This window comes from Petaurus breviceps, unplaced genomic scaffold (assembly GCF_028583685.1).
Source record: "Petaurus breviceps papuanus isolate PSGF00001 unplaced genomic scaffold, PetGlider_PUasm1.0 90977, whole genome shotgun sequence".
Classification (NCBI taxonomy): Eukaryota; Metazoa; Chordata; class Mammalia; order Diprotodontia; family Petauridae; genus Petaurus; species Petaurus breviceps.
Window position 1 is genome coordinate 45,907,669 of NW_027187391.1, and position 12,336 is coordinate 45,920,004.

Here is a 12,336-nt window from a genome sequence, read left to right on the forward strand (position 1 = left end):
GAGAGAGAGAGAGAGAGAGAGAGAGAGAGAGAGAGAGAGAGAGAGAGAGTTGTAATGGAAGTAAAATTTCTTGAAATGAGCAAGCCATTATGAAACATAAATATTAAAGGCATAACCTTGGTGCGCTTTGGACGGGCTAGACACTTGTTAATAGGGCTACAACATTGTATTGTTTTGGTCACTTGCTAACATTCAGCCCAGGTTCATTTGTTAGAATAGCCGTCACCCAAGCACTAAACCCTCTGTGCAGGGAATGGGAACAGTAGGGGAGAGGCAGCTTAGAGGGAGAAAAATGCACTTCAAGGGTGTTAGGGCTGAAGTGTTTTAGGAGGAAATGGGCTGGAATAGGGCTTCTTGGCTGTGTTTTGCAAAACTTTTATCACTGTTTGTTACTTTTCCATCTGTGAAATAGGTTGCTCACCTCAGTCTAGTTTTTTCCTAGTAGTCACTTTATAGGTAACTTTGTGAGGCCTTTATTAACAGCTTATGTCATCCTTAGTGCCTATTTTGTGGACTGAGGACTCCACCCTTTAGAGATATGGGTCTTAGGTAGTAATCTTTACAAGGATTTCCCCAAGAGCTACATCAGTTAGATAAAAAGATTATATAATATATACATATTACATATATATATATATATATATATATATATATATATATATATATATATATGCTAGCCTAGATTGTGTAGTGACATCTCAGGCAGTTTGCGAATAAAAATGTTACTGTTGGAGCAGCTAGGTAGTACAGTGGATAGAGTACCAGCCCTGGAGTCAGGAAAACCTGAGATCAAATCTGGCCTCTGACACACACTAGCTGTGTGACTCTGGGCAAGTTACTTAACCCCAATTGCCTCCCCTTCACCACCCCCAAAAAATGTTATTGTTAACCTTAAGGTTGTTCCTTGATTTAAAAAAAGAACATTCAACCACCATAACTAATGCAGATTTCTTCTCTCGAGAACTGGTCAAGGGGAAGATAAGTTAGATAAGTTGTAGAACTTTTCCGTATCATTGATGATGAATGAACCACAGCTTAGAAAACAGTGGTCTGACAGCTTTTATTAGCACTAAATTCCCATTTTAAAAAGCCATAGCATTGCGTTTGACATAATATATCCTTTCTCCAATCTTCTTCAGAACCAAAGAAATGTGTCTTTTCAGGCCAACTGAATTTCTGAATAAAGCCAAACCATTTGGGTGGAATGTAGGGGAAGAGAGGAAAGAAAGCTCATAGTTCAATTGCAGAAGTGGGAGCGCTTCTTGGTACCTCCATTTGCACCCCAGGTCCAATTAAGGTTAACCACATTTCCTTCCCTACCAAGAAAGCTCTGGCTCTCACTGAGTATGTTCACCATTGCAACAGCTCTTCAGAATCCTGACTTGGCAGGACGATCCTCTGAGAAGCAGAGAGGGATCCTCTGAGAAGCAGAGAGGGAGGAGCAGTGCCCCCACACCAGAGTGGCTTCAAGGCTTTCCTGTTCTGGCATGATTGTAAAGCAGCCCACAGGTGGAGGTCATGTGGGAAGCCAGTTTTGCCTCTTTGTGAGTGGGTACACCACCTCCTTAGCCTTGGGCCAATTCAGTACACAAAAGAATTGCTTTGTGATTTAAAATAAGCTGCAAACCTTTCTATCTCTCTAGGGGTTAAGTGGCTACCATGGTGTTTTGTTCCTCTATGGTAACATGATGCAATAATGAAGAAGCTTGAGAAGTACAAAAATAGCTTTCAGTAGAATGGTATCTAAAAGGCCAGGGCTTGATTAACAAGAGAAAACTACTGTCACTGTGGATACAAACCAAAATCATATTCTACTCCAAAAAAGAAGAAGTATGTAGGCTGCAACAGATTTACTTAATTTTCCTTGAAAATCTGGTCTCATCATTTCTGGGTATGGGTCTTCTATATTAGTAAGACTTAATCTCTCTACAGAGTACAAATGAATTCTGGTCTTATTAAATACACAGAATAATTTAGGGACTTCATTGCCCTTTGCTTTTATACATATTTAAAGACTACTTCACAACCCCCACAGTTGTTAGTTTGTGAGGTAATTTCATTGAAGAAATAAATATATTAAACAGGGAAATAATGTTTTATAATAATGGTACCTGCTCATGAGACCAACTATATACTGTTTTCCTCATTTTCCAATAACATCAGGCATGTAGTCATTTCCATTCTCATAAATTTAGTGACATTTCCACTCCAACAGCATTCTTTCTACACCCACAGCCATTTATAAACTAACTCTTGATTTTAAATCTCTAATTGCAAGTATATGCAGTATCTGCAAATATTCAGTTACCCCACACACACTTGTGCGCATTATAAAACAATCAAGTGATGAAGTTATTTATTATATTACCAAACTAGAGTTTAAAAAAGGAGTTAATTCTGCACCCTTACTTTAGCAGCTTTGGGTTTTTTTTCTTTCATTTCATTCTTCAGCTAGAAGATATAAAATCGAACAGGTTTAACAGATGGACCAACTAATGTCCCCTGCAGACCTAGGTGGTGTCTATTAAAGACTGTTGATTCCCATTATAATACTCTGTACCCAAAGGTGTGCTCAGAAGATTGAGTAAGGATTGACTTCCAGAAGGCTCACTAGGAGATTGGGTTTCAAAAGTCATGCTCTATTTCCTCTTCTCTGATATTATCCTTGGCATATTTACTTGAAATGTTTTTAAATCTTTTCCTAAGGATTTGTGCATGTGTCTCTTAAAATGTTAGAACTAGATCATCTAGGCTAATTCTTCATTTTAAAGTTGAGAAAATTTGTAGCCGGATGAGATGACAAGTTAAGGTGTATTCTCAGAAGTCATGGAGAAAGGCCCTCCTACTACTTTAGAAAAGGAATTGACTTTATTATTTCTATTAGGACCAATCAAGAAACATTTATTTAAGTACCTATTGTGTATCAGGCAAAATTCTGGTTTTGCCTCAGTGGTTGCTGTCTAATTCAGTTTCTCATCCATGAAGAAAAGAGGGTCATTAACAGCAAACCTTGTTCTTGGCTCCATTTTGACATACTATGAAATAGCAATCTTTGGCTTTGTGTCCAGTGCTGCTTTTCTATCAATAAGTTTGGGTGGGATAAATCTTTCCTCTCCTCCTAAGCCCCCTTTTAGGTCACCAGGCCACCTCAGGGAATATTTCATTCCATGGGTTGAACCACATTCACTTTTCAGTCATGGTTCTGGCACCATTACATTCTTGAACACTTAAACCTACATTTGCACCTTTTCTTTTGGGGAAGAACACTGTTTTTGGGAGGTTGGATTCTAATATTGATGGTCACCTATTTGACCTTGGGTAAGCTTACATTTTCCTCATCCATGAAATAAGGGGGCTGGACTAGATGACCTTTCCCTCTTCTCTCCCACATTTTTTGCAGTTTCTCCATTTGACAGTCTGACAAAGAGGTTATATAAGGAATTATTTTTCAGAATATACCTTCTTCTTGATTTCCTGTTGTCATTTGTAATCCCACTCATTCTTATTTCCTTTTTTAAGAACCCCCAATTCACTGAAACAAGTATTTATTCATTGCCTGCTGTGTGAAAGTCACTGTAACACAAAGATGAAAGATTATGCAGTTTTTGCCCCCAAAGAATTTATAATCTAATAGGACATAGGATCCATAAGCAAGTATAGTACAGTTAAACAAGGTAGACTGTGATAGGGGAAAATTAAGAAGTTTCAAAGTGCTCTAGGAAAAGTTAAAGGAAGGCAGTCGCTCTTAATTAAATACTTTGCTAACACTCATTCTCTTTGTAATTGAGGTAATAAACAACAGGACTACTTTCCTACCTTAGGTTAAGCCTAAGTCTCAAGAACATAAGAAATACTGCTTAACAGAAGATTTGCTTCAAGATAGAGCTCCTGAAAATATTGGATAGTCATTACTATCTAGTAGAAATATTATTGCTATCTTGTTGGACATAGTAATTTCTGGGCATTTGAATTTGTACCCCCTTTATTCAAAAAAGACATGAGACAACTTATGATTTAAACATAACACAAATGAGACAGAGAGACCATATAAAGGAAATACAGGGAAGTAGATGTCACCAGGAACCAAAAATTAAATGGTTATCATGATTGAAATCATTTTTTTTACTCTAAATTTCCTGCCCACTGTGGCAAAAAGAGAAGCACATTGAGTTGTACATAATTTTTTTTCATTATTTATATGCACATTTTTATAAAGTGAACATGTATGGTTGAGAAAGAGAGGAGTAGAAAAAGACTTACTCCCCACAATCCCCTTGGTCTAAAGCAGCAGATTCTGATTGAAGAAGAACAGAGATCACTAAAAACAATCATATTCAGGCATATAGACCTAGAATACAGAAGCCAGAGCAAGGAGGATCAGACGGTAGGGGAAGCAGACCATGAAGTACATGCATCCCGTAGCATCATGGAAGTTCTCCAACACTTTCTATGCTATTATGACTTCCCTTTTTATTGTTATGAATTGGTTTCTGAGAGAACAGAATGGGTCTGAGCCCCTTGGGAAGAGAAAAAGAGTGGCTCTATTACCTTTAGAGGCAAAACCCATTTATGTCCTTATATACTTGTAATAAAAATGCATCATGTTATGAATGTGTATTGGTAGCCTTGGCTGCTGGCTGGTGGACTGACTCAAGTACCCCAAGTAATTCCCAGAAGAGATTGAAAAATGGGCCACATTTAGAAGTTCCCAAATAGAGACATACCATCATTCCTTACCCTGATCCCCAATGTAGGTTAAAGGATCGAGATTTTGTAAAAGCATATAACGATTATATTAAAGAGAAGTTACATAACATTGAATGTGGTTTTGGGGTTGGATTAGATGGATGATGAGATCCCTTCAACTCTGAAAATCACTGGTCACTTAGCTTCCCTTACTTTCCACAGTTCTTTGAAGGATTTTACACTCCTGAAATCTAAAGAGAATACTTGTAAAGGTCTTAACATAGTGCCGGGAACATAGCAGGTGTTTAATAAATGCTTTATTTTAAAGTTGAGAAAATTGTAGCCAGATGAGATAACAAGTTAAGGTGTATTCTCAGAAGTCATGGAGAAAGGCCCTCCTACTACTTTAGAAAAGGAATTGACTTTATTCATTTCTGTTAGGACCAATCAAGAAGCATTTATTTAAGCACCTACTGTGTATCAGGCAGAATTCAGGTTCTGCCTCAGTGGTTGCTGTCTAATTTCAGTTTCTCATCCATGAAGAAAAGAGGGTCACTCATAGCAGGCCTTGTTCTTGCTCCATTTTGTTCCATTCTTCTGAGACTGTTTATACTATTGTACCACATATTTGTATTCATCTCTGTTATCTGCCCTTGTTTAAATCTATAATGTTGTTTAAAATCTGTTGGGTTCATTAGTTCCCTATGCATCCACATTGGTCTTACTAGACTAATCCTTCTTTTCCTCCTCAAAAGAATTATTTCTCTTTCTGAATCCATAATTTAATTTTTGATAAATACCCATCCATCTTAAGCTGACTTCCCTTGTAAAAGACTTGAAGGTGGGTGTCTCAAGCTGAGAAAAACATTTTGGAAAGCAAAAGATTAGCATAAAATACGTTAGAGGCACTTAAAAGGAGAGGAATATAAAAATGCACCTGAGATGTGCAGATTTGAAGAACTTGCTTTTTTTACTTGGAGGAGCAAAAATTATGTAGCGAAACTAGTTTCCATTTAGGCAGTTGCTATTCATTCATTTTGTAGAATTGCTCACAGGGTGACATGACCCAAAGAGTTTAGTCCTAAGAACTTTAGCTCCCTGCCAGTGTGTCCCAATGAAGCTCAGAATCTGGAGCCAGAGAACAGCATGTAATCTCTACTTGGAAACTGAAAGAGCACTGATATATAGAGAACATTCGTTTCCTATGTTGATGTCAACTTGGAGAGAAGTCTATAGGGGAAATGACCCACGGATCTGCCCTTGGTGCTGTTGTCTTTAATTCAACAATGTTATCAGTGTACAGTTATTTTGTTGGTTGACTGAGACAGGATTCAAAAAGATTTTAAATAGTTCAAGATGAGCCAAATATAGTAAGATAAAATTTAGTATGCATAAATATAAAGTTCTGCAATTGTATTTAAGAAAATAACCTGGACAATACTGGATTGAGAGTTGTGGCTACACAAATAGCACCCACGGGAAAGATTGGGGATTTTGGTGGTCTGCAAGCTCAACATGAGTGAACAAGGTGCCCGACTCCTCCTCCTCTTCCTACTACCGATAATAGGAAGAAGAATATCTTAGACTGTATTAAGAAATCAAACCAAACAAGGAAAGTTACAGTCCCACTGTATTTTGTTTTGGTTTGTTTTCCTTATTAATTTGTTTTTTTACTTTTAGTTTACAGGATTCAGTTCCACAACTCCTTGAGTTTAAAATTTTCTTCCCCACCCCCACCCCCCATGGCGGCATGCAATCAAGTATAGGATCTGCAAATACTTTCACATTAGACATTAGTCAGGTTGTAAAGAAGGATTGTAATGATGGAATGAACAGTGGGAAAGAGGAAACAAAAAAGAAAAAGAAAGAGAGCAGGTAGTTTGCTTCAGTCTACATTCAAACTCTGTTCTTTCTAGTTCTCTCTCTGAATGTAGACATCTCCTTCCATCATGAATCTTTTGTTGGAGTTGTCTTATAACCTTGCATTGCTGAGAAGAGTCCAGTCTTTCAAAGCTGGTCATCACACATACATTGTGCCTGTAATTGTGTACAAATTTCTCCTGGTTCTGCGCTTCTCACTCCTCATCAGTTTGTATAAGTCTTTCCCTGTAAATATGAAGTCTATCTGCTCCTTATTTCTTATAGCACAATAGTATTCCATTACATTCATATACCACAACTTGTTTAGCCATTCCCCAATTGATGGGCATCCCCTTAATTTCCAATTCTTTGCCGCCACAAAAAGAGCTGCAATAAATATTTTTGTACATATGGGTCTTCCTCCCACTTCTATGATCTCTTTGGGATTCAACCCTAGAAGGTCCCACTATATTTTGACCTGATCAGACAACATTTGGGAGTATTGTGTTCAATCCTGTACACATGTTTCAGGAAGGATATTGAGGAGACTTGGGACCATGACATACCAAGACTTGTTGGAAGGAAGCAGGGATGTTTAGCTTGAAGAAGAGAATACTCAGTATCAGAGTGGAGAGGGAGAGGATGTGATGGTTTTCTCATTTTGAAAAGCCCTCATGTGCAAGAAAGGATTAAACTTACTCTGCTTTACCCTAAAGGGAGCACATAGTTGGAGACTGTAGAGGTGCACAGATAACTGTAAGAAAAATCTTTCCAAAGGTTAGAGCTACATAAAAATGGAATGGACTGTTCTAGGGTTTCCCTCCAGTTTTTCAAAATGAAACTAAATGTAGCAGGGTTTTGTTTTGTTTTCCAGGTACGAGGTGGACCAGAGAGCCTCTGGGGTCCGTCCTAATTATGAGATTCTGTGATTCTGTGAATTCCCTAAATTTTTTGAAATCCGTTCTCCCAAAATCTAGGGTACATGTCAGACTACATCAAACTTCCCTCTCCTCTATCACAAATTCTAAGATCCAGTGGTCATTTCTCCCTGAGTTGATCATAATTTCTCTTCTAGAAACTAATTAATTCTCATTCCTGAGATCAGATCCAGAATAGAGACTGGTTTCTTGGCATTTCAAAGATGAAGTTCTCATAAAGGCAAGTTATTAAATTATTAATTTTCCTGTTTTTAACAGAGAGAAAATTTTTACAGATGTCCAGAGAATTGAATTCCTCCCATCAATACCATATCATGCCTGGATGCCAGGCTTCAAATTTCTTCCCCAAACTCTTTATCTATTCCTTTTTTCTGTCTTTATAATAGTTTGTAATATGTCCTAAGAAAAATATACTTCCATTTCTGTCTCTGTTGATCTTCACCCTAATGCTCTTCACCATGCATCATATATCTAGTTTCTGGAGATAATACATGTATTTGTTCATAGTATACTACAATTAATATTCTACTTTCGATTTTATTGCTCTCTCCTTTGATTTTCAAGATTTCTATTTTGGTGTTAATGGGGAATTTTTAATTTGTTCTTTTTCTAATGTTTTTAATTGTATGCACAATTCCTTGATTTTCTCTTTCTCTCTTTTATTAATATAAGTGTTTAGAGATATAAATTTTCCACTAAGTCCTGCTTTTGTTGCATCACACAAATTTTGGCACGTTGTCTCACTGTCATTATCTTTAATGAAATTACTGATGTTCCTATAATTTGTTCTTTTAGCCACTCATTCTTTAGATTAGGCTATTTTCCAATTAATATTTAACCTATAACCTTCAAGACGTTTTATTGAATGTAAATTTAATTGTATTACAATTCAAAAAGGGTTAATTTAATATTTCTGCTTTTCCACATTTGTTTGTGAGGTTTTTATGCCCTAATACAAGATCAGTTTTTGTGAAGGGGCCATGTATAGCCAAGAAAAAGTTACATAATCCTTTCTATTCCCTTTCAGTTTTCTCCAGAGGTCTATCATATCTAACTTTAATAAAATTCTATTCATCCCCCTAACTCCTTTCTCATTTATTTTGTGGTTAAATTTATCTAGTTCAAAAAGGGATAAATTGGGGTCCCCCACTACTAGAGTTTTGCTATCTATTTCCTCCTGTAACTTATTTAACTTTTCTTTATGGATACTGTGCCATTTGGTATATATATATATTTAGTATTGATATTATTTCATTTTTGATGGTACCTTTTAGCAAAATGTAGTTTGATTATCTTTTTAATTAGGCATATTAATGGTCACATTAAAATATGTGATTTAACTTATGCATCTGTAACATGCTGCATGATATATATATATGAATATATAGTGACCTATGCAAATAACTCTAACATAAAATTGGCTTATTAAATTTTATTTATTTAAATTTTAGCCATCAGGGCATTAAGCCAAAACAAAACTGAGCCTTTGTCAAAAACCTGATGTGTTCAGTGTCCCACGTTGTGCTGAACACTAGATTGCAGAGTTCACGTTTTGTGTGGTATGTAGAGAGCCAGCATCAATTTTCAATATAATGAAAATTTGTTCATCAGATTCTTGCAGTAGATATATATGCAATGGCTTGGGAACCAAAGATAGAAACAGGAAAACTAATTAAGATATTGTTGAAGGAACACAGGTGTGAAGTATGATAGGCCTAGACAAAGGTGTTGGCAGTGGAAGTGAACATTAAATAAGAGTATAAAATGAATTCAGCAACTGTTCCTGACTCTCACTTCCATAAGTAGTTTGTGATGTGTATTTCTGATTTTAATATTTGTAACTGTTTTCATTCACTCAGCTTGATCATGTTCAGTCTCTTTTAACCTGTTCTTTGTACCTGCAGTTTGTTAACTCCAATATAGTTCTCCTTAAACAGTACTTTCTCTTTTAAAAAAAATATAATTGGCACACATAAAAATACAAAAGGGGAAAAAAAAACCCTCTTTTACTCCCTTTCTCCCCATCTCCTCTCTCTACCTCTGTCCTTCTGCCTCTCCTCTCATTTTATCCTTCTGTTTTTCTCCCCCTCGGCTCCTCTCTTCTTTCCTTTTTTTCTAGACATACTCACAAATAGATCTCCCCAGCAATACAGTACATTCTTACAAATTCATTCGGATCTGTTTGCCTGAGAAAGCATAACTCCCATAAGTACAGCATTTCTACCCTTGAGAAATGGCACTATGAGCTCCATGATTGGGGGAAGTATAGTTTGTAGGAACCTAGGGAACCAATCCAGGGAAGCTAGAGGCCTGAGCCCTGGCCAGAACTAGGATGTGATGTTAAGGGCTGGCTTTGGATGCTGGAGAGGTAGGCTTGGAGAGGTTTGGAGTGTGGCCTTCAAGGCTCTGTACAGAGTGTGAAAACCATTCTCACTGTGCACACCACATAACAGCCATTGCTTGACAAAATATAGCAATTAAAAAACATAGAAGGGAGTACTAGTAGAATGGAAGAGGAGGTCTAAGAATGCATGATTCAATTAACTCTATGAAGTGAAAGAAAATCAAAATTTAAAGTTTTCACAAATAGTTTGGAAATAGAAGAAATATATTTTGCCTTCTTTCAAGTTAAAAATTCAGAATAGATATATTTAAAAATGAAAACTGGATTTTAAGAGATTTAAAAAGTGAACATTGAGTGCTATATAAAAGCATTAAAATACTCCAGGGTATATTTTATTGGTTCATTTACTCACAACCTTGTCCCTCACATTATACCCAAGGCATATATTAATGAGCTAATAAAACATGCCATGTCATGTTTTACTGCTTGTTGGGCATCTGTTAGCACTAACATCAGTCACAAATCCAAGACTTTGATGATGGCAGTGGTGATAATGATAAATACCTATAATTTTACTGACGTCTTTTTTTCTTTGAAGTAGACAATCTCTCTTAAATCATCCATTGAACATGAAAATGTTGAAATTGATTCAGAATTAAAGCCTATTGTGTGGCTGTCTTCAGGAATGATTTAGATTCAAAGGAGAACAGAAACAAGCAAACTTAGTATGAGCTAAAAGCACTAAGGCTCAGATGGAGGAATGTCAGCTTGCATCAGAATAGGTCATGATGTGAAGGGTGCCGTAAATAAAGAAAAGATAGAAAAGTTATGGTTGCTAAATGTAGCCATTTTTGATTAGTTAGGTCATCGAGTTCAGAATGGGTCAGATTGGTGTAAGGTTTTGTTTTGTTGGAGGGGAAGGAATGATATTAAATTTAAATCTGTGCAGAATTTGGGTGCAAGCTATACAAATTATTAGTCAGCACCACATGACAACCTTGAAAGATAGTTAATTTTACTTGGTATTAATAACAAATCATATTTCTATAGTACTTTGAGTTTTACAAACTATTTGAAAGGTCAAACAATTTGTTTGCTTGTTTAAAAGACTGTGAATAGGGGTAGCTTGGTGGATCAGTGAATAGAGCAACCAGTCCTGGAGTCAAGAGGACCTGAGTTCAAATTTGGCCTCAGACACTTACTAGCTGTGTGACCCTGGGCAAGTCACTTAACCCAGATTGCCTCCAAAAAAGCAAAAACAATTATGAATGTAATAACAAACTATTTTCTGAGAACAGGTCTGTGACATAAATAAGGTTCAAAGACCAGGAATAGGGACTAGATCTGTGATTTCACTGGTTTTCAGAACTCTTTAATGAGGAAACTCTCTTCTAATTAACTCTCCCTACTAATGTTGGCATTTTCTCTGCAACCTACACTTTTAGAGTTGCTTAGAGCACTAAGAGGCCAAGTGACTTGCCTAGGGTGGTACAGACAGTATGGATCAAAGGCAGGTCTATCTGACTCCAAGTCCAGCCCTCTTTTCCCTATGCCTCTAATCAAGGATAACTACTGGGCAGCTAGGTGGCACAGGATAGTGCGCTGTGCCTGGAGCCAGGAAGACTCGTCTTTCTGAGCTCAAATCTGGCTTCAGATACTTACTAGCTGTGTGACCCTGGGCAGTTCATTTAACCCTGTTTGTGCCAGTTTCCTCATCTGTAAATGAGCTAGGGATGGAAATGGTAAATATTTGTATTTCTACCATAATAGACACAACTGAAAATGACTGAACAATGAATTCTAAATATTTCAGAGATCTGTGTTCATCAGTTTTGTTGTTACTTCCATTGATGCAGCTAGTAACTCCCCTGTAACTTAAGGGAGGGTCTTCAGGATTTACTCAGGCAAAAAAAGTTCTTAACCTTGCAGCTAAGCTAGTGAGGAGTCTCTCACAACTTTAGTTAGGCTGGGCCTCAGCTCCATATTCACAGTGCCTGGCACACATGATGCTTCTTGACTGAATGAGTTGTCCACTGATTGACTATCACTAGCCGTATCTGAAGCCTTTTCAGCTTGGGAGGCAAGTACTTCTGAACCATGTGTGCCACTGACCGTCTCCACACTGCATTCTTAGGGAGACCAGCAAGGAAATTGGTAGAGTTGGTTTTCTCGTATACCTAAAGGCAACAAGAAGCATGGAATACTTGGTCACCTCATCTCACAGTATACATATGATGAGCATAAGCAAAAAGATTACAATGAAGATCGTTGCAGTTTATAGGTCAGTAACAGTTTCAGAGGTTGAAGAATTCTGTCACAGACCTCTCTAAGTCATTACATACTTCAATACTAAGTGATTTCAGTATAATGAAAGGCAGGCATAGGAGAGAGAAGGGCAAAAGTTGTGTTGGAAAGAGTGGCAAAGGTTTGAGAACTGAAAAAGGACAAATGTATGTTAGACTATCTAGGTAACTCCTATACAGTATATCATAAATACTTTCTTCTAAA

General features: G+C 37.0%; 1 protein-coding gene across 1 annotated transcript in view; it reads left to right on the forward strand.

Moving 5' to 3' along the window:
- Positions 1 to 12,336, forward strand: part of PDSS2 (decaprenyl diphosphate synthase subunit 2) — a 302,945-nt gene that overhangs the window by 219,926 nt on the left and 70,683 nt on the right. The window contains 1 exon segment of the mRNA XM_069077111.1: positions 10,197 to 10,226. Coding sequence (XP_068933212.1) covers positions 10,197 to 10,226 — 30 coding nt within the window.